The sequence below is a fragment of the Ceratotherium simum genome, chromosome 39 (genome assembly GCF_057802395.1).
Source record: "Ceratotherium simum simum isolate JZ-2026a chromosome 39, ASM5780239v1, whole genome shotgun sequence".
Taxonomy (NCBI): Eukaryota; Metazoa; Chordata; class Mammalia; order Perissodactyla; family Rhinocerotidae; genus Ceratotherium; species Ceratotherium simum.
In genome coordinates, this window is record NC_141938.1 from 15689471 (window position 1) to 15715111 (window position 25641).

At 65.9% G+C, this 25641-nt stretch overlaps 1 protein-coding gene across 2 annotated transcripts; it reads right to left on the reverse strand.

The window, feature by feature from the left end:
- Nucleotides 1–7: 7 nt before the first annotated feature.
- APC2 (APC regulator of Wnt signaling pathway 2) lies at nt 8–25208 on the reverse strand. Of its 2 annotated transcripts, none has more exons than XM_087425855.1 (15): nt 24990–25208; nt 18520–18678; nt 18255–18345; nt 17948–18128; nt 16887–16995; nt 16656–16772; nt 15434–15511; nt 15136–15234; nt 14166–14556; nt 13314–13409; nt 11100–11239; nt 10586–10663; nt 10270–10386; nt 9348–9562; nt 8–7896 (listed from the first exon to the last, which is right to left on the reverse strand). In XM_087425855.1, the coding sequence occupies exons 1-15, from the start codon at nt 25041–25043 to the stop codon at nt 2910–2912; spliced, it is 6912 nt and encodes a 2303-aa protein (XP_087281981.1). In that variant the 5' UTR covers nt 25044–25208; the 3' UTR covers nt 8–2909. The 2 variants fall into 2 exon arrangements, with proteins under 2 accessions (XP_087281981.1, XP_087281982.1); XM_087425856.1 differs by having other exon boundaries at nt 16656–16769; nt 24990–25207.
- Between the last annotated feature and the right edge of the window lie 433 nt (nt 25209–25641).

Sequence of the window (25641 nt, forward strand, 5' to 3'; positions counted from 1 at the left end):
GCCCCTGACCTTCCCCTGCATGGCCCTGGCCCCCGGTGCCCGTCCTGAGCTCACAGATCCCCCCAATCTCGGCTCTGCGTCCAGGACCTGCCCTCAGGCGGCGACTCGACGCCTGGTCACTGTTTCTTTGCTCCTGGCGGGCGCGAGGCTCTGCGGTCAGCACGTTGCACGTGGACCCAGGCTCCCCGAAAAGCTCTCCTGAGGGCCGTGTCCCACCCTCACGCATCTGCAGACAGCGGGGAGCGTGCTCGGACAGCTCTGTTTATTAAAGGCGCACGCGAGCCCCCGGTGCCCGGCCGCCTTCCCCTGACAATGGCTTTACGTTCAGAGGGGCGGGCGGGCGGACGGACGGGGCTGTGGATATTTACACTCCTGTAACACTGCAGAGACAGACGGGGATGCGGGCAGCAGAGGGGACGGACCAACACAACCAGGCTCAGGCCGCGGGCACCGGCTGGGTGACAGACGGGCAGGGTGGGGTAATGCCGCGCCCTGAATTCAGCACCCAGCTGGTGGGGGTGTCCATCCGTCCCGGGGCCGAGGTCATGGCTGGGGGTGCCAGGCGTCCCCCTCGGGCTGGCTCCGGGAGTCCCCCAGAAGCAGACAGGTCCCCATGTAGCTCCGGCTCCTGTGTCCCCTCGGCGGGGGAGCCAGGTGGCCAAGCAGCATCCAGGGGACCAAGGCTTCAGTCCTCCAGCTCCCGCCTCGGGCTGACTGTCCAGTGACCGCTGACCACCGCCTCCTCCCAGCGGTCCAGGCCCCATCCCGCCTAGGCTGGGTTACGAGGGGCGGCTGTGTCCCCACTGCAGGGAATGGAGAAGGCAGAGTGGCCGTGGACGGGCCAGCACAAGCCCCCTGGCGCTGGTCCTGACTGTGGAGGAACACCCGGGGCCGAGGGTCCTGTCCCGCCAGTCACGTGGCCCCCCTGCCCGCCCGAGAGGTAGCTCTGGGAGTTCTCCCCACGGCCCACATGGGGAAACTGAGGCACAGCGGCGGGCACACTGCCCAGGGTCTCTCACAGTGCGTGGCCGCGCCGGGCGAGCTGGCGGTGGATCTGCCGCCACTTTCCCCCTAACCAGGCCATTTTGGGGGCGGCTGGTCCGTGGTTAGGAAGACAGTGGGCAACGTCCAACAGCCCCCAAATCCAAAAAGGCGCTCGGAAGACCACCCAGTCCCAGCCCTTCAGCCCACGGATGGCAACAGAGATGGGGAGATTCTGAGACGCGACTGAGGGCCTGTGTGTCCTGGGGGTCAGCTGTGGCCGTCCGTCCGAGATGCCCTGCTCAGCCCTGGCGCCCGTGCTGCGGGACGGGGCGTTTTGGGGAGGAGGCCGCAGCGTGAGTGTGTTGGCAGCAGCACGGTGTCCGTGGGGTCTGGGATCAGCACGGCTCACAGGGTCCGCCAAGGGCGGACGGTCCTGCCAGAGGGAACGCTTCTGCTCCTGGGTCAGCTCCTTCCAGCCGGGGGTGGGGGACGGGGAGGGACAGTGGGGGACGTGGGCGGGGACGGTCCTTCAGCACCTTCCAGTGGCCTCAACCCCGCCTCCCCTCCTCCCAGAGAGAGGAGTAAAGCCGGGCGTCGTTCGTCTCCTCAAACAGCATCTCTGCAGGCGGCTGTGACCGCAGACCCGCCTGCGAGAGCAGCTCCTTCCCGGTCCCGCAGGAAAGAGGTCGTTGGCTCTTCCCACAGGAAGGCGCCCTCGGAGCCGAGACCGAACACGCACCCCGGGGCCCCCGAGCAGAGACCCCGGCCGCCTCCCGCTGGCAGGGGAGAGGGGAGGAGGGAGGTCCTCGGAGTGGCCGCTCCCGGCCTCCCGGGCTCACTGTCCCCCGTCGTCTCGCCGCCGCCGCCTCTGGCACCAACACTCCAGCACCTGCTGGCCGGCACCCCGGCCTCGACGTGTCCAGCTGGCTGGGCTGTGGCCCTGGGGCTCCAGACCCCGACTCCACGCCAATCCCCAGCTGTGCTGTCCCAAAGGGGAGGAGCCGGCCGTGCCTGGCAGGGAGCCTGCAGATCCGAGCTTCATGCATCACAAAGAAGAAATTAGGGCGGGAACGATCCCATCCATGGGGTCGTCCCTCTGCGTGGGCAGAGAGAGAGGCCAGCACAGGCTCGCGTCCCCGCCCCCAGGAGCTCCCAGAGGGTCACGGCCCTGACTCTCCTCGGCCTCCTTCCTGTGGTACCCACTGCGGGGTCCCTCCCCGAGTCAGGAGCGAGGACACGGGGTGGGCTCCTGTTGGTGTCTGCACCAGAGCCCCCTCCCGTCGTCCACACGCCCGCCTCTCCTTGTTCCTTCCAAGGGGTGGGAGGCACCAGGCTGCTCTGACGGCCCCGCTCTCTGTCCCCCTGCCGCGGGGTGCTCCAGGCTCTCTGAACGTCACCATCCGGGGTGGGAGCCGACTTTCTGCCCGGCTCAGCCACACCCTCCCCCAGCTGGGGCTGAGAAGGCAGGCAGACCGGCAAAGCCATCATTAACAAATTACACAGCCGCCGCGGTAATTACCGCCTTCCTCCGGGCGCTGGCAGGCACTCGAAGGCACCACCCTCCCCAGCCCTGTCCCCCACCTTGGGCGGCCACTGCCACCTCCCTCCGGCTCCCCGGAGGGGAAGGCCGGGCTGAGGCCTGGAGTGCAGGGTGGTCTCCGCGTGTGGGCCGGGCTGGGGGCAGGCACCCTCATGGGCTTACCTGGCTGGGACTCGAGGTCCAGCCCATGGCCCCCTGTCCCTCTGGAGCCCCCAGGGCAAGAAGCAAGCATCTACGGGTGAGATGTGAGGCCCATGCGAGCTAGTGGGGGGGGGGGGGCTCCGAGGGCCGGGGCTCGGTGGGTGGGCGGACCCTGGGACCACCCTCGGGACAGCCGCACGGCTGCAGGGCCGGACAGGATGTTCCAGAAGGCCCGCCCGGGCCGCTATTCCAGGATGCTGGGGGAGGCAACAGCGGGGGCCTTCTCCACAGCCGAGTCAGGGGTGGCCACCACCATGGGGCTGGGCACGTAGTTGAAGGGGGGCACGCGGGCCGAGCGGCTGGGGGAGCCGTGCCGACTGGCGGGGAAGACCCCCGCAGCCACACCCAGGCCCTCGTGGGAGAAGGTGGCAGAGGTGGGCGCCTTGGCGAGGGCGGGCCCGTCCACGTCGCTGCCGAGCAAGGAGGCAGGGCCACCAGCGGGGGCCTGGGGGGTCTCCCGGCTCTCCAGGCTCGGGGACGTGCTGGAGTTGGTCTTGGGGGCCATGAAGTCCTCGGTCTGGACCACGGCATCACTGGTCTTGCGCTGCGGAGGGCCACCCGGGCCCTCCTCGGGCGAGGCGCCCCTCAGCGGCAGGGCGGAGGCGGGCAGCGTGCTGCGCAGGATGTGCGGGACATCCTCATCCCGGATGCGCCGCCACGTGGTGCCTGGCGCGGCCACCCTGGGCAGTGGACGAGCCTCACCGTCGCTGCTGCGGCGGGCCGTGTCGGCCACGGGCGCGGGGGCCGCGCCGTCGGGCCTGCGGGCCACGCTGATGTGGGGCAGGGAGGCGTAGCGCTTGACCGTCTCGGGCTGGGCGGCCGGCGCGCGGACAGGCAGGCGGGACGGGCTCTCGGAGCTGGTGCGCCGGGGCAGCCGCTCACCGGGGCCGGGCCGGGCCGCGGGGGGTCGCCGGGGGGCCGGGGCCTGCCGGGGGGCCGCCCGCAGCTCGTCGCAGCGCGAGGAGCAGAGGAAGACGGCGGGCAGCGCGGGCCGGCCGCGGCGGGGCGAGCCGCCCTGGGAGGTGGAGGTGGTGGCAGTGGCGGCAGCCCCGGCTGGGGACGGTTCGGCGCGGCGGCGGCGCGGCAGGCCCGGCGACTCCTTGATGAAGGTCAGCTGCCGCCGGAAGCCCGAGCGGTCGGACTCGCTGCCGCTGGAGCGGGCCGAGGCCACGCGCACCAGGCCCAGGCGGCCCCCGCGGGCGCCCGGGGCCCCCTGGTTCCCCGCCCGGGCCCTGGGCTCTGGGGCTGCCCTGGCCAGGGGTGGCGGCCCCCGCCGGGCAGGCCTCTGCATGAAGGGGATCCGCACGGGCGACTTCTGCGTCTTGTGCTGCTTGGCCAGCAGTGCCCGCGCGGGCGTCTTGGGCACCGGCGATGTCCCGGGGCCGGGCAGGGGCCCCGCAGGCTGGGCGGCCGGGGGCGACCTCCTGGGCAGGGGCTGGGAAGCAGGGGAGGTCTGCGAGGAGCTGGACGAGGGGGTCTTGGCGAGGCGGGCGGGTGGCGTGGCGCTCCGCTGCGGGGGGCTCAGCGCCGTCAGTTCCGAGATCTTGCCGGGCCGGTGCAGGCTCCGCGACCGCGGCTGCCCAAGCCCGGGGGCTGTGGCGGGGGCTGCTGGCTGCGCGGGGCTGGGCGGTCCCATCTTCCTGGGCACGGCGCGGGGGCCAGGGGCGCCTTTGGGCTGGGGCCGGGGGGCTGGGCTGGGCACGTAGATCACCGTCCGCCCCCGGAGCACGGCCGGCACCCCGGACGTGGTCTTCGGAGCGCCACGCGGCTTCTCGGGGCCGCAGGGCAAGCGGGGCCCGCTGCTGCGCTGGGCCAGGGCTGCATCCCGTTTCTCCGGCCGTGCGGCACTGCCCGCCTGGCCCTCGGCCCGCGGCTGGGGCCCCTTCCTGTGCGGGGAGGCCTGCAGGGTGGAGCCCACCGAGAGCCCGGACACGAAGGACAAGATGGAGTCAGACTCAGACGAGGCCTCGCCGGTGGCCACCGCCGCCTGGTGCAGCCACGTGACGATGGAGTTGGCGCCCTCCTGGATGGCGCGCCACTCGACGCTGTCCAGGTCCGAGGCGTGGTCCGAGCCCGCCGCCTCCTCGCCGCGCTCCCGGGGCCCCTCTGTTGGCCGCTCGTCTGGCCGGGCAGCTCGGGGCTTGCGACGCCGCAGGGCCGGTGCCTGGGGCCGGCGCCGGGGCATGGCCGAGCCGATGCAGCGCCGGAGCAGCTCCGCCTCGGCCCTCGGGCTGGGGGAGCCGGTGAGCCCGCTGCCCGGCCCGGGGTCCTTGGTGACGGCTGGCTCTTGGGCTCGGGGCGGGCCGGCCACCGGCTCCAAGGGCTCGGGCTCGCTGAGGGAGCTCGCAGAGGAGCTCAGGGAGTAGCATGGCGGCGTCTCATCGGCGATGAGGCTGGGCTGGGCCCGGGCGGGCGGCACGATCTTGGGCACAGCCTTGGGCACTGGCTTGGGCACTGGCTTGGGTGCGGCCTGCGTCTCCTTCCTGCCGGCCAGATGCTCCCTCTTCACTGCCCGGGGTATAGCGGACGCCCGCCGGGGGGGTGGCACCTTCGTGGCCGGCTCCTCGTCCGAGTCGTTGCCGTAGAAGCAGTACACGGCCTCCTCAGTGGGCGTCGTGAGGCAGAGCGACTGCAGCGCCCCATCCGCACGCGCCCGGCCCAGGTGGGAGCCGTCCCTGTCTGCGTGGGCACTCGGGGGCCTGCGGAGGGGCAGCTCAAGTCCCACCCGGCTCCTGCCCGACCCCAGGGCCTGGTCTGAGCTCCGGCCTGGACCCCCCGCCCTCTGCCGGTGCCCGGCCGCCTGCCTGGCAGGAGCCACTCGGCCTGCGGGCTTCTGCCCGTCCGAGCGCCCGCCGGGCGGGTCCTTGGGGGGTCCCTGCAGCGTCTCATCGCTGAGCGAGGCCATGCTGGAGAAGTGGGCTGGCGTGCCCTCAGCCGACTCAGTGCACGAGTCGTCCTCGCGGGCCGGGGCGGGCACCAGCATGTAGACGGGCACGGGCAGCGCGCGGCGGCCGGGCACCCGCGCCGAGGCCACCTTTCGGAGCCGGGCGGGCACGGCCGCGCCCAGGCACTCCCGAAGCAGCTCCAGCTCCTGCTCGGTGGCCGTCGGCCCCTCACGGCGGCCGCTGGCGTCATCCCGCCGACGGTGCCCGGCGAAGTGCAGGCCGGGACCCCCGCCGCCGCCTCGCTCGGGGCAGGCGGGGGGCAGCAGCCGCAGTTCCACGTCCTTCTGCACATAGTGCTCGTGCAGGGCGAGCGCGCTGAGGCTGGAGGCGCAGGAGAAGTTCTCGTCGGGCTTCTCCACAGTGAAGCGCACGCTGCCCGCATCCAGCTCAGAGGGCAGGCGGCAGCGCTCGCGGCAGTCGGCGATGTCCAGGAAGCGCTTCACGTAGCTCTCCCACTGCAGGCTGAACGGCGTGGTCTCGCGCTCGCCCGGCGGCGCGGCGGCCGGCGGCGGCGTCTTGCTGCGGCTCGGCGGCATGGTCTGCCCGGGGCTGTCGGGCAGCTCGCTGGGGCTGACCGTGCCGCTGCCCAGCCCGCTGCACGGGTCGCTGGGGATGGAGCTGGCGATGGACGGGCTCTCGAAGCTGCCCAGCGAGCTCACCGAGCTGCAGCGGCTCAGCACCAGCGGCGTCTCCTGCACGCAGTTCTCCGAGGAGCTGGACGGCGTGGCGTCCTCCACCCCCAGGCCCCGGCCGCGCCGGGGGGCTGGAATGGCCATGGGCAGGGAGGCGGCCCCCGGCCCCCGCCAGGCCACGTCCAGCCCCGCCTCGCTGGGGCCCGCCTCCTCCAGCCCCTCCAGGGAAGAGTCACTGTCGTCCAGGTCCCCGGCCTCACTGGGGCCCGGGCGGCCGGCGGAGGACAGCGATGACAGGGAGCTGCAGCGGGACAGGCAGGGCGGCGCAGCCTCCGCTACCAGCTTCTGCGGCACCTTGCTCAGGGCCTCCTCGGGCAGCCAGGCCTGCTTCCGAGCCCCGGGCGCCGGGGGCCCCGAGCCTGCCCTGGCCGTGCCCTCCAGCAGTGGCACGTGCTGGTAGGTGGGCGACAGCTTGATGGTGCGCACGCGGGCATCGGTGGCCGCGGCGTCCCGGGCTGCCGGCTCAGCCTGGCCCCCCAGCAGGTTTAGGTCAAGCCGGCTGGGCCGCGCATGGCCGCCCAGGGGCCCCTCGCGGTGCTCAGCCAGCGCGGCCAGCTGGCAGGGCCGGGCGCGCTCGCGGGGACAGTGCCCGTCGCCAGTGCTGCCGCTGTTGAGGCTGTCATTGGAGAGGCTGGCGTGGGCCGCCTTGAGCCGCAGCAGCGGGTGAGCCCGCCTGCCCGCCTCCCGCCGCCCGGCCTCGGGCCCCCGGCACGGCGAGCAGGACTGGGCTCGGCCCTCCCTCGGCGCCTCTTGCCCGGGGTCCCCGGAGCTGAGGCTGAAGCTGTCGTCGGACGAGGTGTGCAGGGCCGAGATGTCCTCCACCAGCCGGTCGATGCGCGCCACTGCCAGCGCCAGCTTGGCCTTGGCCCTGGCCGCCACGGCCGCCTCGCCACCCGCCTCCTTCTCGGCCTCGGGGGCACCGCGGCGGGCGGGCGGGGCGCGGGCCAGCGCCTGGCCCTGCAGGAAGGGGCTGCCCAGGAAGAGGGACAGCACGGCGGGGCTGGCTGGCTCGGCAGTGGCGGCCACGGCGGCCAGCGAGGGCGCATCGTCGTCATCGAAGCAGCCCGAGTCAGAAGCGTAGTCCTGGGCCAGCCCGTCCAGGTGGCGCAGGGGCGGCAGCGGCTTCTTGGCGGCCTCAGCCTCGGGCAGGCCGCGCTTCTCCAGGTGGTCGAGCGCCTGGGCCAGGTGCCGCGCGTCCAGCTCGGCCTCCAGCGCCCGTTGCTTGCGCACGGCCAGGCTGGGCGCGCAGGCGCCCGGGGACACGGCGGTGGCCGCCGCCTGGTACTTGGCGGGCCGGTGGGCCAGCAGGTTGCGCAGGGCGGCGGCGCTGCCCATGGCGATCATCTTGTGCCGGGAGTGCACCAGGTTACGCAGCATGCCCACGGCGCCCAGGTCCCACAGCAGCTCCTGGTCGCGCGCGCTGCGGGCCGACAGGTTCCAGAGCGTGCCGCACGCATTGCTCACAATGGTCAGGCTGTGCGAGGTGAGGTGCTGCAGCAGCGTCTGCAGGCAGTTGTGGTCCCGCAGCACCTGCCTGCAGCACCGGGCGTCAGGGTGGGCCCCCCGCGCCAGCCTCCCCATCCCTCCAGGAACGGGGCAGCCTCCCCGTCCTGCCCCGTGCCGGCCTCCCCATCCCGCCCCTCGCCCGTGTCCCTGTCCCTCCCAGCACCACCGTCCCCATCCCACCAGGTACAGGGCAGCCAGATTTAGCAAATAAGAAACATTAGGCACCCGGGTAATTTCAAATTTCAGGAAAAAGGAGTGTGTAGTATAAGTATATCCCAAATACCCAATGGGATATACTTGTGCTAAAGTCTTTATTTATTGAAACAAAAAAAATTTATGAAATAATACTACTAATAAATTAATCATACTTATTTTTTAAAATAAAGTTTACTTTGAGTATATCTCGATTTAGCACCAGTCTGTCTCACGTGGTATTTGGGATATACTTATCCTAAAGGTCAGTTTTATTTGTTTTTGAAAATGCTAAGTACTATTTGTTAACATTATTTAATCAATACATGTTTTATTTATTTCAATAAATAAAATCTTTATCACAAGTATATCCCATGTAATTTAGGGAACATACTTCTTATAAAAATAAATGTTATGTATCTTCATACATCAGAAGCATTACTTACTATTAATATTACCTAGTAAATAATATTATTTTAATAAACATTATTTATTAATATTACTTAGTAAATATTTTAATAAAGAACAAGTATTTATTATTATTATTATTTAGAAAATAATACTTTGTGTGTGTGTGTGTGTGAGGAGATCAGCCCTGTGCTAACATCTGCCAATCCTCCTCTTTTTTTTGCTGAGGAAGACTGGCCCTGGGCTAACATCTGTGCCCATCTTCCTCCACTTTATATGGGATGCCACCACAGCATGGCCTGCCAAGTGGTGGGTCGGTGCGTGCCTGGGATCCGAACTGGCGAACCCCAGGCTGCCGCAGCGGAGCACGTGCACTTAACCGCCTGCGCCACTGGGCCGGCCCCAAATAATACATATTTTTATTTTATTGTTTTTTAATTTATTTTCTTTTCTGCTGAGGAAGACTGGCCCTGAGCTAACATCTGTGCCCATCTTCCTCTACTTTATATGGGACCCCGCCACAGCATGGCTTGATAAGCAGTGCATCGGTGTACACCCGGGATCCGAACCTGCGAACCCCGGGCTGTGAAAGTGGAGTGCGTGAACTTAACCACTGTGCCACTGTGCCAGCCCCTACATATTTTTATTTTAATAATCTAAAGTTTGGTATAAATGCACGCCATGCAATATTTGGGATATGCTTATACTAAAAACTTAGTCCCAGGTGACTAATCGGGGACATCCGTTTGCAGGACACACCGAGGCGTATCCCCATTCACAACAGAGCGGGACTGGCCAGCCCTGCCCCAGACCGCGCCTGGGGGTCCCCCACCCCCGCGCCCCCCGTGCACCGCGTGCACCGCGACCGGGGAGGCCGACCTGTAGTCCTCGCGGGTGGCGATGAGGCTGGACACGTTGCGCAGGATGCCGCCGCCGCTCTCGATGATGGCCAGCGAGTTGCTCTGGCACTTGTAGGTCAGCGTGCTCACCAGGAAGCCCAGCGCGCCCTCCACCTGGCAGATGGCCGCCTTGTTCTCTGTGCTGTGCGCCGACAGGTTCCACAGCGCGCTGAGCACGCTCTTCAGCGTGGACTCCTGGGGACGGCGGGGGAGGGGGTCAGCCAGGGGGAGGGGGTCAGCCAGGGGGAGGGGCCAGGCGCCGGCCCCACCCCCCAGCCCTGCCCATCAAGCCGCCGATAAAGGCTGGAAGAAAAGGGACCAGATGGGTTTTCCGGTAAAAGTAAAAAGTGAGGGGCCGCCCCGTGGCTTAGCGGTTAAGTCCGTGCGCTCCGCTACTGGCGACCCGGGTTCGGATCCCGGGCGCGCACCGACGCACTGCTTCTCCCACCATGCTGAGGCCGCGTCCCACATACAGCAACTAGAAGGATGTGCAGCTATGACATACAACTATCTACTGGGGGCTTTGGGGAAAAAAGGAGGAGGACTGACAATAGACGTTAGCTCAGAGCCAGTCTTCCTCAGCAAAAAGAGGAGGATTAGCATGGATGTTAGCTCAGGGCTGATCTTCCTCACAAAACAAAAAAAAAGTAAAAAGTGATAAAATCAGCCATCACGGGGTCTTGGAGGTGCAGGGGAGGTAGCCCCAGGCCTGCCTGAGGCTGGACCACCTGCTAAGCTGTGGGGGGTTTGGCTCGATTTCCCCCCAAGACGGAGAACTCAGCACCTGTCGCCGGTATCTCCCTGCCGCGTGGCTGGCATTGAACAGCCGTGGCGGCTCCCGCTTCCCTGGGCCCGGGGCTCACTCCTGCTCCCCCAGCCCCGCCATCCCTTCCGGTGCCCACCTTGGTGGCCCGCAGGACGCACCGCATCAGAGCGGTCATGCTGCCGACCTCTCTGAGCACCTTCTTGCTGCTGATGTCAGCGCGCCAGGACAGGTTTCGCAGGATGCTGGACACTACCTGGGGCGGGTGCAGGCGGGCGAGGTGGACCCGGGGCCCAGGCTCCCACGGTGGTCTCGCACCCCCGCCCTCCACCACGGAGACTGGCGGGGACGGCCCTCACGGGAGGCCCATCACATCCGCTGGGGAGGGGGCTCCGCCGGCAGGGCCCCAGGCAGTGGGACGTGACGCCCCGCCCCGCCCCACCCCACCAGGGTACCTGGTGGAGCTCCTCGCTCTCAGAGGCCAGCTGGGCCACGATGGCCTCCATGCAGCCCCGGCGGGCACACAGGGTGGCCTGTGGGTGACACAGGAAAGTGACACCTTGGTGGGCAGGGCTGGGGGCACAAGGGAGGCCACCCCACCTCCCAGCTCCCTCCTGCAGTAACTGAGCACCTACTGTGTGCAAGAGCTGGAACCCCGCCCCCATCTTCACCCCACGGGGGAGGGAGAGCAGTTACCCCATTGCTCCGATGAGGAAACTGAGGCTCAGACAGCAGACACCCAGCCTCCCCCAGCCCGGGGTCCCCACTCTCCGCAGAGGCAGCAGCAGAGCGGCCACGAGGATGCGGTCTGGCCACAGCCCTCCCCTCCCCAGCCTCCCTGGGCCTCAGTCTACCCGCCTGCAGACTGAGGATAGCAGTTCCCAGCTCTCAGGCCATTTTGAGCCAGGATGAGGGGGAGGGAGGCTCAGACTGGGGGCAGCACCGACCCCACCCACTGGCCCCGGGCACCTTGTTGGCGACGTCCCCAAAGGTGAGGTTGGTGAGGGTCATGCCGGCGTATCGGCGCAGGGCGAGGTTGAGTGGGTCCCGGGTCATCTTGTGCATCTCGTAATCGACCTGCAGTAACTCCGCCACTGCCTGCAGCCCGCCTGTGGGGACAAGGGGGCTCGGTGAGGCTGCGGGCAGGTGGACGCCCCACACGACCCCACCTGCCCTCCTCCTAGCCTCTGCCTGTGGGCCTCCCGCTGCTCAAATGCCCTCCCCTCCATTCCCTCCTCCGCAAGTCCACCTTCGAAGCCCAACTCCGAGGACACCTCCTCCAGGGCAGCCTGCGGGCGCAGGCCCTGGGTACCCTACGACCAGCACACCCGCCTCCTTTCAGCCCTCGGCCTCCATTCACACTTCATCTCGCTGCCGGGCCTTTGCACATACACACAACGTGTCCACCCACACACTGGAATATGACACAGCCATGAAGAGGAGTGAGGCCCTGACACAGCCACACCGTGGACGGACCCTGAACACACGATGCTCAATGAGAACACCAGACACAGAAGGACACACGGTGTGTGATTCCACTGATGTGAAATGTCCAGAACAGGCCCATCCACAGAGAGAAAGTGGGTTCCTGGTTGTCAGGGGCTGGGGAGGGGATGGGAGTTTCCATTTGGGAAGATGAGAAAGTTCTGGAGATGGATGGTGGGGATGGTTGCACAACAACGTGAATGTACTTAATGCCACTGAGATGCACGCTTAAAAATGGTTAAGGTGGTAAATTTTATGTTATATATATTTTACCACGATTAAAAAATCTTAATACGTAATTAGAAGTTTTTTGGGGAGAAAATTCCAAGGCCTTTATGCTTCTTAATCTGGAAACTCCACTCCTGGGAACCCACAGGAAGGAAAAACATAACAATAGGGAAGGGGGCTGTGATCTGAGCCGTGCGCGGGGCCCGGTCTGGAACTAGGGATAGCCCATCTGGGGGGTCCTGACGGACACCAGTGGCACGCAAGCTTTTGGGTCTCGGGACCCCTGTACGCCCTGAGTGTTATTTGAGGACCCCAAAGAGTTTTCGTTCACGTGGGTTGGAGCCCTCCATATTTACCACACTAGAGTTGAAAGCAGAGAAACCCTTTAAACCCCAGAATGCACAGCTCAGCGGTCCTCAGAGTTAGAGCATCCGGAAAGCCCCACTGAACACACACGCACACGAGAGAGCAGGAGAGTGAAAAAGGCAGATCCTGCCTTCACGTTATTATCAACATAACTGTAACCCTGGGGACCTCTTAGAAGGGTCTGGGGAACCCCTAGGGGTGCCTAAGCTGCACTTTGAGAACCACTATTTTATAACACAAAAGTGACACAGATTCATAGTCCAAATGTTTAAGGTCAGACAGGGATGTGATGACAACTGAAATTCTGCTTTCCCGCCCCGCCTCGTCCAGCGGGAAGCACGGCCCAGGAGCCCCCCTTATTCTGAGGCACGCGTGTGCGGGTGTATTTTAGAGAAAAGGGACCATACCACATACGCCACTTTTGCCCTAGGATTCATTGAGAACTTAAGCAGTTGCATAAGATGCCACTGCCTTTAACCAATTCCCTCCTGTTGGACACTTAGGTTGCTTCTGGAATTTGCGGTTTTATTTGGGTCGGCTGCTGCCTCCCCCATTTTTCTGCATCTTTGTGGGTAAACTGGGGCAGAGGATAAATTCCCAACTGGGGGAGGGATGACTCAAAAGGTGTGTGCTCTCGTAAGTGCCCATGTTGCCAAAGCCCCCTCCAGAAAGGTGCTCTCCCTCGGCAGCCAGACCCTGGGGGACCTCATAGAACCCTGGAGTGTCTGACCATCTGCTGAGTGAGGAGTACCATCTCATTTTGTAATAATTCGAGTAAGATTGGGCACATCAATGTGATTTTTGGGATCTGGTATTTCCTTTGTCCATGTTTCGATTACTTTATATGGAAAAAGAGGTGTCGTAAGGCTCCCAAGCCTGGTACTTCGCCAGGTCGCCCCTGCCCCCAAACCAGTCAGTAGGTCCGATTCCGTGTATTAAGCTGGATCCTTCACCTTTGCTCTTGGCTTCCCGGCCACCCCCCTGTCCTCAGAGCCCCAGGACCATTAGGGCCAACAGCCTGCTCAGTGCTGAAGGAGGCCAGAGGCCTCGGGCCAAGTCGGGGGGTGGCGTGCAGCTCGTGGAGGCCGCGAGGGGGACACTCACCCAGCTCGTTCATGGCCCGGCGGTACTCCTCGTCGAAGGACAGCTTCATCACGGCACAGGTGGCCTGGCAGATCTGCGGCTCGATGGGGACGGGGGCTGTGGGCGAGGGGATGGGGTCAGGGCCCTCCCACTCCAGGAAATGTCCCCTGGTGGATCCCTGCCCCTCCCTGCCTTCTCCACCCCGCAGGCCTGCAGGGACCCCAGAGCTCTGCAAACCGTGCATGCTGGGCACAGGGGCCTCCCAGAGCAGCCAGCCTCCTGTGCCAACCTCTCTGAAATGAGGCAGGGGATGCGTGCCTTACTCCGCCTGCAAAGGGAGACAAGGCCGTGCCTGGGGCTCGGGACCTCTTAGGGGTGCTTTTGTCATCCATTAACTTTTCTTTTTTTTGTTTTATAATTTTTATTTATGTATTTTTGCCCCAAAGCCCGAGTAGATAGTTGTATGTCATAGCTGCGCATCCTTCCAGTTGCTGTATGTGGGACGCGGCCTCAGCATGGCCGGAGAAGCCGTGCGTCGGTGCACGCCCGGGATCCGAACCCGGGCCACCAGCAGCGGAGCGCACGCACTTAACCGCTAAGCCACGGGGCCGGCCCAATCCATTAACTTTTCAATCATCTGCAAAAACTAGGAATCTGAAAGTTTGCACCCCAGTTTCGCGGTTACCCACAATCTATCCATGCACCCAGCGACGGTCACCCATGGCTATCCCTTTGCCCATCTGTCAGGACAAGGTGGCACAGAGAAGGTGCACAGCAAAGGCCGGTGGCCGCCGTTACTGCTGACGATGTCACCCGGGAAGCCCAGGCCACGCGCCCATTGCGCGGAGGTGGCCGGCGAGGCCGCGCACTCACTGCCGCCGGCGCCGCCGCCCTCGCTCCCGCCATCCCGGGCCTGCAGCCAGTCCCAGCAGGTCTCGCAGTAGGCGCGGATCTGCTCCAGGACGTGCAGGACGCGCATCTCCTTGCGCGCCAGGCCCTGGTCGGGCTGCGAGAAGACGATGTTGTGTAGTGCCGCGTTGGCGCGCATGCGCGCGTCCTTGGCTCCCGGCGCCCCGGGGTTCCCGCTGCGACCCCCAGCGCCGGCCTCAGTGCCGTGCAGGATCTGTAGCAGCAGCGGCAGGCAGCCCGAGCGGCGCATGGCCACGCAGCTCTCCGGAGAGCTGGACATGGCGAGCAGCGTGCGCGCCGTGTCCTCCTGGTCGCGCGTCGCCAGCATGGACAGCAGCCAGAAGACCACCTCCACCTGCAAGGGGCAGGGCATGGAGTCAGGGTGCGGAACCCCACCCGGCTCACCGGGCCCCAGCCAGCCCGCCGACCCTCCCCAGCCAGGGACGGCCCCCACAGCCCTGGTGATCCCCCTAAACACGGTGGGAGTACTGCGACCCCAGCCCAGGAGAATCGTCTTCTCACCCCCACTGCCCTCGCCATGCGTCCCCTCAGGGGCCACCACACACACACCTGGGGAGTGGGTGGGGGCGTCGGTCACTGCCGAGATGCCCCCAGCCCATCAGAGCCAAATGCCCGCCCCAATGGCCTCACCGAGCACTCCAAGGGGTGGCCCCTACATCTCAGTCTAGACTGCCTCCCAGACACACACAGGTATACCTGCCCACCTTGACAGGCCCCACCAGGCTCATCAGAAGCCTGGACCCCTCATCCCCACCAGGCTCATCAGAAGCACCCCCCCCAGGTGCCCTCCCATACCTGGGGACGCTGGATGGAGGCCTGGGGAGGGAGGGGGCGCCACATCCCGCAGGGATCCCAACCCAGCGGGCCGCCCCCACCCCCGCCACTCAGCGACCCCACCTGGACTCCCTCTCACCTTGCTGTTGCCCGGCTGAGGGGCACCGTCCTCGGGGTGCGTGGGAACTTCAGTCTCGTGGTCCTCGTCCACTGGCATCGACTTCACTGCAAGCAGGGCCTGTGGGGAGAATGCCAGACCTAGGGGTTCGGTCCGAGAGTACCCCACAACGTGCCCAGGCTGCTGATGGCGGCCGCTCTCCCATGCCCATGTGGTGGCGACTGCAGGCAGATCCCTGAACCCTGGGCAGGGCCCTGGGGCTCCCTGCTGCTTGGGGCTGTCACACTCTCTAGGGCCATGGCTCCGCCCCTCCCGGTACCTGGGGCTCCGTCTGCTGCACCCGATCCTGCGCGGACAGCAGCTCCTTGTCGATCTGCTCCAGGCGCGAAGCCCGGATCTGCCAGGGAACATCACGCATGCAGGGGCTGACCCCGCCCCTCCCGCTCTGACCCCGCCCACTCCTTGATATGGCCCCACCCACTAAGACCTCGCCCTGATTCTCTGACCCCGCCCACTTCCCAGTATGACCACACCCACTGTCCAAACCCCACCCCTGACTCTGATTCCACGCATCCTCTAATGGTCCCACCCACTGTGGAGGCCCTGCCCTATCCTTCTAGATTCACCTACTCCCTGACCTTGTAGGGAGGTCCTACAAGGTCCTCCTTGTAGGTCCTTGCTGCTCCCCATTGAGCCCCACACTAGACCTGCCCACGCCTTTACTTGGCCCTGCCCCACCCTTCTAGGCCCGTCCACTCCTTGACTTGGCCCCACCCCATCTTTCTAGACCCACCCACTCCCTGGCTTTGCCCCGCCCACTGAGTCAATACCTAGGGCTTGTTCAAACTCGGTTCCGCCCACTGTCCCCCCTGGCTCTCCGCCCTTAGCCTCCTCTGGCTCCACCCCCAAACAGCTCTAGCTTCTGGCTCCGCCTTCTGAGCCAGACCCCGCCCACAGCAGTCTCCACCCTCTGATTCGCCTGCAGGCATATAACTCCGCCCATTAATCCAGACCCCGCCCACAGCAGTCCGCCTTCTGATTCCCTCACAGGTGTATAACTGTTTATTAATCCAAACTCCGCCCACAGCAGTCTCTGCTTTCTGATTCACCCACAGACATATCTCTGCTTATTAATCCAGACCCCACCCACAGCACTGTCCTCTGATTCGCCCACAGGCATATAACTCCGCCCATTAATCCAGACCCCACCCACATCAGTCTCTGCCCTGTGATTCCCCCACAGGCGTATGTTTATTAATCTAAACTCCGCCCACAGCAGTCTCTGCCCTCTGATTGGCCCACAGGAATATAACTCTGGTTATTAATCCAGACCCAGCCCACAGCAGTCTCTGTGCTCTGATTCGCCAACAGGCATATAACTCCGCCCATTAATCCAGACCCCGCCCACAGCAGTCTCTGCCCCCTGATTCGCCCACTGGCACATGGCCCCGCCCCCACAGGCCCCGCCCACAGCAGTCCCTGCACTCTGATTCGCCCACCGGCATGTGGCCCCGCCCCCGCCGGCCCCGCCCCCGCCGCACCTGCGCCCGCTGCACCATCTCGTCCGAGGTGCCGAAGCGCTCCTCCATCAGCGAGCGGATGTGCTGGGCCTCGAACTCCAGCTGCTGCCGGATCAGGTCCATTTGCATCGAGAACTGCTGGGAGGGGCGCGCGGGCCGCGGTGAGGCGTGCCCGCCCGGGGCCTCCCCGCCGCTCCCCTCGCCCTGGGCGGGGCCGGGCACGGCCGACCCCCGGCACCCCCGCCCGCTCACCGTCTCCACGTGCGGCAGCTCGTCCAGGCGCTTGGACAGGCCCTGCAGCTGCGAGTAGTACCATAGCTTCTCCTTCTCCTCCTTCTCAATCTCATTCAACAGGAAGCACCTGGGGGGGTGGGGGCAGGTCGGTGGGGGCGGGCTCCCAGAGGGGAGTCGTCAATATGTGCTGTTTATTTTTATTTTGTAATCACTTGTTGGGCGCTTACGGTGTGCCGAGTTTAATAGGCAGTGTGGCAAAGTCTCACCCACGGCGCTCCCGGCACTGGGATGGCGTGGGGGTGGGGCTAGGGTAAATTGGGTGGGGTGCAGAAAATTCATTAAAAGGAGAGAAGGTAATTCCTTTGTAAATGCTGGTCCTCAGAGAAAGATTCTGGGGGGGGAAATGTTCTAACACCTCTCCGACACTTGCTAATCTCCCTCTAGCCTACACAAAGCAAGCTTCAGGCTCAGATTGCTCCAGGTGCAACAGAGTCTCCTTCTGGACATCTCTGTGGGGAGACACTGCCATTCTCATTTTACAGAGCAGAAGGTTGAGGCTGGGAGGGAGGGGTTAGGGGACTTGCTTGAGGTCACAAAGCAGAGCACGAACGTAACTCCAGGCCGCTCTGGAACTGCTCCATCTGATCCCACACAACCCAGCCGAGCTGAGCTGGGCGCCCGGACCCTGCCTCCCTCTCCTGGCCCGGGGCCCAGGTTTCTTGGGCCGCAGCTCTCTCTCCACAAAGGCTGCCTTGAGCCCCTCTGGCTCCAGGCCTGATCTGAGCCCTGGCACTGGACACACCCCTGTCCCCAGTGACGCCTGAGTGTCGGGGACCCCTGAGGACGTCTCCCAGGAGCCTTCCCCTCTGCTGGGAATGCATCCTCCTCTTTGTCCTCCAAGTGAAGTCCTGGGCCAGGAAACGGGGCAGGGGCGGCTCACGAGGTGGGTGGGGCTGGCTCAGTGGGAGGAGCATATGCCGGTGGGCCAATCAGAGGGCAGAGACTGCTGTGGGCGGAGTCTGGAGGAGCAGAGCTATGTGACAGCTGCCCGTGGGGTGGTCAAGTTCCCGCAGTCTCACCGTTCCCGGTCCAGTTCCTCCAACAGCCGGATGGTGGCCCGGCTCAGCTCCCCAAAGCTGTCCTTGGAGGGCCCGGAGCCATGTACTGGGCTTCCCTCAGGGGTCCGAGCAGCGGGCTCGGGGCCCAGGGCGGGGGGCTGGAACTTGAGGTTGTACAGGCTGGTGATGTCCATCTGCAGGGCTGGGTGGGCGCAGAGGGAGAGGGCGAGGTCAGCACCCCTCCCCGGCCCTCCTCCTCCCAGCTCCCTCGTGGGGGGACCGGGGGTTGCCCCAGTGTGCAGAGGGGGCCCCCAGGCCGGCACCTCACCTTTCAGCTGCTCCAACACCTCCGTCTGGCCCGAGGACACGAGCACTCGGGCCTCCTGCTCCAGCTTGCCCTGTAAGTGCTTCAGGACCTCCTGCGGGGGAGGGCAGGAAAGAGAGCTGGTGGGCATCGGCCGCTGCCCTGGGCTGCCGGGGTCCACGCCGCCCACCGGATGCCCCAGGCCCCTGCCTGCCCATCTCTGGGTCTAGCGCCCCGGTGTTTGTCCCTGCGACCTCAGCCCGTTCCTCCGCCCAGCCCCCGCCCCCACCTTCATGCCGGACGTCTCCGTCTCCAGCTTGGACAGGTGGCTGGAGTTGTCCCGCAGCTCCTGCCTCAGGTGACTGTTCTCGGCCTTCAAGGCCTCCACCTGCCGCACCAGCTGCTCGTAGGGTGCCACGGAGCTCGTCATCTTCAGCTCCTGCAGCGTCTGGGGCCACAGGGTCAGAGCGTTCACCCCAGGGTGTCGGGGGGCGACAGCCCTTGACCTAAGCCCCAGCCCTCCCTCCCAACCCTGCGGGGATTTCAGGGGAGGGGCTGGCATGGACCTCGGTGCCAGGCCAGGGAATCCGGCAGACAGACGGTGCAGCAGATGGAGTGACAGACATAGGCAGGGACAACGAGAGACAAAGGGGCAGAGCCGTCCAATGGGTGTTCAAACGCCCAACTGACCGACAGACAGACGTCTGCCCTCACTGCCGGGCTCCCAGAAACACGTGCGGACTGCCGGCCAGACAATCAGACAGATAAACAGCCAAGACCCTGACAGTCTAAACCAGCACACGGATTGGCCAGCCCAGTGCCACCAGGCTCACAGACACACTCACAGCCAGAGACAGACAGACAGACAGACAGATGGACAGCCAAGACCCTCCCCTGCAGAAGCGCAGCTGCCCAGAGGCAAAGTGGACAGACCGCCAGCTGGCCCAGCTGATGGACAATGAGAATGCCGTGAAGATTCTAAGAAAGCGATGGTCGGGATGATGGTGGCGCCCCTGCTGCTGGACAGATGGACCCAAGCTCACCACGGTCACCCTGGGGGTCGGGAGGCTGGATGCCCTGCAGCCCCACACCCTCTCCATCAGCGGCTGGATCCAGGGTAGCTACCTGCGTGGCCCGGCACCCCTGCCGTCAGCCCTCTGCTGGCCCCCGGCGCCCCATGTCCCTCCCCTGGGCTCTGCCACTGCCGCCTGTTCCTTTGTGTGTCTGGCTGTCCTTTCTCGATCGGGCCAGCCTCCTCCCTCTGTCCAGCTGGCCGGCGCCTCCTCCCTCAGCTTGGCCCTCCAGCCAGAGCCGTCCAGCCCCACAGCCCCCCTTCCCTCTTTGTTCCCTTCCCATCAGCACTCGCCCCCTCCCTCCGCCTTTGTCTGAGGCGCACCAATAGCAGCCCGTCCCCTCCGCTACCTCCTCCCTGGGAGCCACCTCCCCCTGCCAGCCTGAGCCCCCTCCCCAAATCAGCCAGCCCTCCCCTGCCCACGGGGTGTGGGGGGCACCTGCTCCTCTCCCCTTCCTCCCCTACCTGGCCACACTCATTCATTCATTTGCTCATTCATTCTCCTCCTACCCACAGAAGCCCCCTGCCCACCCTGGGGTCCCCCAGGGCACAGTTGGGCCTGGAGTAGGGGTGGGGGGCTCAGCTCCAGGTGGAGAATGGGGTGAGGCTCAGAGGGGAGGACCCACTGCCAGCCTGGCCCTATCATCTGACCTTCTTTTCACAGTCCTGAGTCGCAGGGACCACCACTGGGCTGTTCCCAGAGAGACAAACTGAGTCCCAGGGGACAGACAAGGCATAAATGGAACCCAAAAACTGCCCCAGAAGTGCTCAGAAGTCCAGTGTCTGGGGAGGGGGCTCAGGCTGGCAGGGGTCCCCCACTCATTCCTCGCATCAGCCCACGAAACAGGCCTGGCAGACAGACTTCTCCCCATGCCTCAGATGTGCAAGCTGAGGCCTGCAGAGGGGGTGGGCCCGTGTCTCGGAGCAATCTGCAAGTCACAGGGCAGACGGGATGGTCAGAATGGGAGACAGCGTGTCAGGCGGGGGAGGCTGGCCACCTGGGGACCACAGCCTTCACCTCCTGCCCCATACTGATCCCGCCCGAGGCTCAGTTGGGGGTGCTTGCTGGGGATCAGGCCCGGGATTGCAGCAAGATCCCTGGGGTCCGGCTGGAGCCCTGAGTCCTGGCTAAGGCCACCATGCCGTGCCCAGCCAGGGGCGAGCTCGAGGTGGAGGAAAATCCCCAGCATATCCCTCCCACTGCCCAAACCCAGACCCCCCGAGCCCTTCCCGGGGCTGCCCTCATGGGGCTCTTCTGGAATGGCCCAGGCCGAGCCGCGGACACCTTCACTCCCCCCACATCCAGCGGTCACTCCTGCGCCCCCATCAGACTGAGCTTGGCAGGAGGGTCACCCACCAGGTGTCCCCTCATTCCAGCCTGGGTCCCAAACTGCACACACTCACCAGCCCCTCAAGCTCTGTCCAGCTACACCCTCCCTCCCCCAGCTCCCCACACCCCGCCCACTTTGAAAGTCACTGGCCGGAATCCATCTCTCTGCTGCTCCAATACCGCCTGTGGCTCCCCAGTGCCCTCAGCATAAGATGCGGCTCCTCCACATACGCCCCGCATCACCGCCACTGGCAACTCTTCCTCCCGCCCTTTGACATGCAGTTCTCCTGCCTTTCCTGACTCCTGCCATCCCTCACAGCGCAGCTTCCTCCAGGAAGCCCTCCTGCCTGCCCCTCACCCCAGGCTGCATCAGGGGCCTCCCTGAGAGCTCTCCATCACCGACAGGAAAGCGCCAATAGCTGGGGTTCGTCTGATGGAGCAGTGAGCGGATGTATTTCAGGGGAGGGAGGCACATTCGTGGCCCAAGGGGGCCTTTCCCTGTCTTCTAATCCAACTGACACCCAGAGAGGTGCAGCGCCATTCCCCAAGGCACACAGCAGGCCTGCCCGCAGACCCTGGGAGACCCGGGTGATGAAGCCTGTAAGTGGGTGTGTGCGTGGGACAGCTGCAGCGCCGCAGACGCCCACCTCCTTGGGACTCAGTTTCCCCGGGGGCTCCACCCAGGAAAAACGGAGGCTACAGAGCGTGTTGGGATGGAGACCCCCGGTACAGGCGGCGGCCGCGCCCCCTGCCCTCCACCCAGGGGAGCGCGCTTACTTTATCTCACTCGGGCTGGGCTGGCGGCGGCGCCACGGGCCTAGGTCCCCCTCCCTCGGCGCAGCTCCGCGGGCCCCGCCCCAGATCCCGGCCCTCCTGGGCCGGGGCGGCCGCGGGGCACGGGCTCCTGGACTCCGGGGTCTCCGCGGCGCAGGCAGGAGGCTCCGGGGCGGACAAAGCCCGATCCAGGCCTGGCCAGACGGCGCCCCGGCTCCGGGAGCTGGGCGAGACCACCGCGAGCGGGGGAGGATGCGGGATGCAGGATGCAGGCGCGGCAGCCAATGGCGGCGCGGGAAGACGGGCTGGTGCCATGGCAACAGCCAATGGCGGCCCGGGGCGGGGACCAGCGGCGGCCGCTGGGCGTCGGGCCTCCGCGCGGGCCCAGGGGCTGCGTGTGCGGGGGTGCCCCCCCAAGGGAAGGGGGCACCCTGAGGACCAGGACCCCGTGTGCCCCACGCCATTCCGGGGTGAGATGGCCTCTTAGAACCTCCCGCGGCTGGATCCGCAGAATTGGAGAGTAAAATATCCAGTTCTGGGTGTTACATCAGAATCTTAGGGGAGGGGGGAAGGGAAGCTCCCGGGGAACCCCTCCCCGCGGATCTGGCCGGCCTTGTGCGGATGGGTCAGGGCGAGACAGGGCTCGGGATCCAGGCTAGACCCCCCAGGGTCCTGGCTGGTGTGGGGGGGGGAGCGTGGGGGATGGGCAGGCACAGTGGCCAGCTCCAGGGACCCAGCATTTCTCCCCATTTCTCCCTGTCTCCCTGGCGGAGCTTCAGCTCCTCCGTTGGCATCTGCCTTGACTCTGTGTCCTTCCCCACGTCCCTCTGTCCCTCAGGCTCTTTCAATCTCTGTCACCCTGTGTCTCTGTCCCTCGTCGCACCCCTAATTCACCCTCACAGGGGGAAGCCAAAGGAGGGAGGGGCCTGGGGTCCCAAGAGTACAAGTCCCCAGCTGTCTCAGATCCTCAATGGGTCCCCAGAGGCCACTTGAGGGTTTAACACCCAGAGCCGGAACCTGCAGCTGTGGCTCAGACCTTCCTGCTGCCGACATGTGCACACGTGCGTGAGGGATGGAGAAGGAGGCGCCAGGGCCAGGGGAGGCGGGTTGGGGGCCTGCCTCTGTCTTATCTTGGCTGGGGGGGCCAGGGCAAATTGCTCACCGTGACACCCTCAGTTTCCCCCTCTGTAAAATGGGGAGGTGGCTGCAGCCTTTGTGAGGGCTGGTTTGAGGGAGGACAGGAGGGGCAGCCCAGGGCAGGGGGACCATGCTGTTTCATACCAGGTCTGCTGCAGGAGGCCCCGTGTCCTGGGCCGGCAATGCTGGGGCCCCGAGAGGACTCAGGCCTGACTGTCCGGGAGACTCCAGAGCCGTCCCCAGGTGTCCCCAGGCGTCCCCAGCCTGTGGGGCTTGGGGAGGGGGTGCAGTGGGCAGTGGGGCTCCTCTGGAGCTGGGAAGGCTGCACTGAGAAGGGGACACTGGTGCTGGGCCTCTTCGGGATGAATAAGAGTCAGCCACGGGATCAAGGCTGAGGGAGCCCTGAGAGGGCAGCGCCCACTCAGGGATAGGGGCTTCTGGTGGGGCCAAGGAGTTCAGCAGGCGAGGGGGCTGGACTGGCGGGGTTAGGAGGGGTTTAGAGCAGGGCAGTCCCCTCGGAGGAGTCACGGGGCTGAGCTGACCACGGGAGAGCAGGGCAGGCTGGGTAAGGCCAGAGTGGGGGCGCAGGGCCCCGGCTTCAGCTCCACCTTGACATCCCCGTGTGACCTTGGACATGGCTCTCTCTGGCCTCAGGTTCCCGTTTTGTTCACTGGGGGGTGGGCTGGAGAATCTGTGCCCCCGCACACCGTGGAACTAAGTGTCACCTCCCCCGCCCAGTCTCAGATGTCACCGCTCCCCAGGCCCCTCTCAGCCAAACCTTAGAGCTGGCAGGGACTTGGGGGTCTAATGGCCGGTCCTGTCCTTGTACACATGGGGAAACTGAGGCTCGGGCCAGGGAGCATGTTGCCTGAGTTCACACATGAGGCTCACCAGGCCCTGGGCCTTCCTCGCTCACCCATCTGGGTGTGGCTGGGCCTGGAAGGCTGAGGGCACGGGGGGGCTGAGACCCCAAGGCAAGATGGCCTTGTCTTCAAGCCTCTGGAACATCACATCCCTGACACCTCCCAAATCCTTGACCCTGTAAATCTTTGAGCCACAGCCAAACACAGACATCACAGGCAATTCTAGAACCATAGAGTTTCGGGAAACCCCACAGCCCCCGGGGACCCCAAGCCCAATCTCAAGGGGCTGAGACAGCCCCCCTCCATTGCACAGTGCCCAGGCCCAGTAGGGGGGCCCTTCCTAGCTTCCCTGCCTGGTATCTTCTGCGTCCCCTACTGCTGCTGGGTTCTCCAGGGGGAAAGTGGAGTCACGGGGCTCGCTTCTCCCCATCCCCACCCTGAGACCCTCCCCTCTCCTCCCCCGCCCTCCCAGCACGTGGTCGGGCACACAGTAGGGTCACTCTCTGAGTATCTTTGGGCCTTCTGAGCCTGACCTCGGGCGTCTCTGCCCCCTCGGTGCCCCGCCCTTCCCCACCGAGCTTCCGCTGTGCCAGGGACTGGAAGTGGAGCCAGGGCGGCCCCCGACTCGGAGCTGGGTTGGGGGCAGAGGGGAACAGGAAGGCACCAGATCGTCATGCGACCATAGAGATGGGGTGCGGGCTGGATGACCGGGCAGGGAGGGCCCTGACCGGTGAGGAAGGACTGCCACTGGAGGTGGGGGGGCCGGTGCAGGACGCGCCCTCGCATCCCCACCCGGGGTGGGTCGCCTGACCCCGTTCTGGGCCTCAGTTTCCCGGGCGGGGAGGGGCGGGCGCGCGGCCCCGTCAGCACCGCGGACAGCTCCCTGCGGCCTCCGAGCCGCGTCCTCTGCGGGCGCCTCGGCCCCGCGCTCAGGCTCCGGCCCTGCTCGAGGCGTGACCTTGGGAGCCCCGCTGCACCCCAGCCTCAGTTTCCTCTTAAACAGGGGATGTTATAGCCCCAAGATTCAGATCGATTACAGAGGCCGGCAAAGCGCTCGGGTCCGGTGGGGTGTTATTACGAACATCAGGGTCAGTGAACCTCGGAGTGGGCCCTACGCTCGGCGCCCAGAAGGGGAAACTGAGGCCCGGAGAGGTGAAGGGCGTGGCCTGGCCCTCCCACCCGCCTGTGCCGGCCGGAGCCTCCGCACGGCGCGCCCCCGCCGCAGACCCCACCGCCCCAGCCGGTCTCCGCGTCCGCACCGTGGGGAGGGGTCCGGGGGTCCCCCTCCGAGGCCGAGGGCTGGGCCCGGCGAGGCCGCGCTTGCGCAGACCGGGGGGAGGGGGTCGCTGCGGCGCGGGGGAGGGGCTCCCGCCCTGCGCACATCCCGAGGCGGTTTCCCCGGCAATGGTCTCCACGGCGACTGCGCGAGACCCCAGACCCGTGGAGCCTCGGTGCGCGCGCCCGTGCGCCCCCCGCCGGGTCCCCGTTCCCGCGGTCCGCACCCCATCGCGGGCGGCGGCTCGCCCGCCCCAGCCGCGCCCAGGCCGGACCCCGGCCCCGCGGCCGGGACCCCCGCGCCCTACCTGATCCCCGAAGAAGGCCGAGTGCAGCAGGCTCAGCAGCCCCAGGAGCCCCATGGAGCCGCGGCCGCCTCGGACCAGCTGCGCCCCGCCCCTCGGCCGCCGGGTGGTGGTGGGGGCGGCCGGGGCTCCCTGCGCCTGCGCGGAGGGAGGGGCGGGGACGGGTCACACTGCGGGGCCGGGCGGGGACTCCTCCGGGAAGGGGGCGAGTGAGGGGGGGTCTGGGGGACCTCGCAGCGGCGGGAGGAGGGGGTCTCGCGGGACTGAGGACTCGGAGGGGCAGCGCGAGGAGATCCCGAGAAAGGGGGATGGAGAGGGGGACCCGCGTGAGCAGAGGAGGAAGGGGGAGGGGCCGGGGTCCGACGGGGCTGGGGGTCCCTAGAGAGGTGCGGGAGGGGTCCTTGGCGGCGGAGAGGAGCGGGGCGCGGCTCCCTCTGCAGGGGCTGGGGGACCCCCGAGGGGGAGCGGGGAGATAGGGTGAAGGGGAGGTGGGAACCCGGGGAGGAGGCGACCCACGGAGAATGGAGATCTGGGAGGGACCAAGGGAGGCGCAGCACTGCGGCCGTAGTCAGCTGCCCGCTTGACCGCTGTCCCTGCGGAAGCCCGGGCACCTCTTCCGAGCCCGCCCAGGTTCATTAGTCATTCAGCAAACATT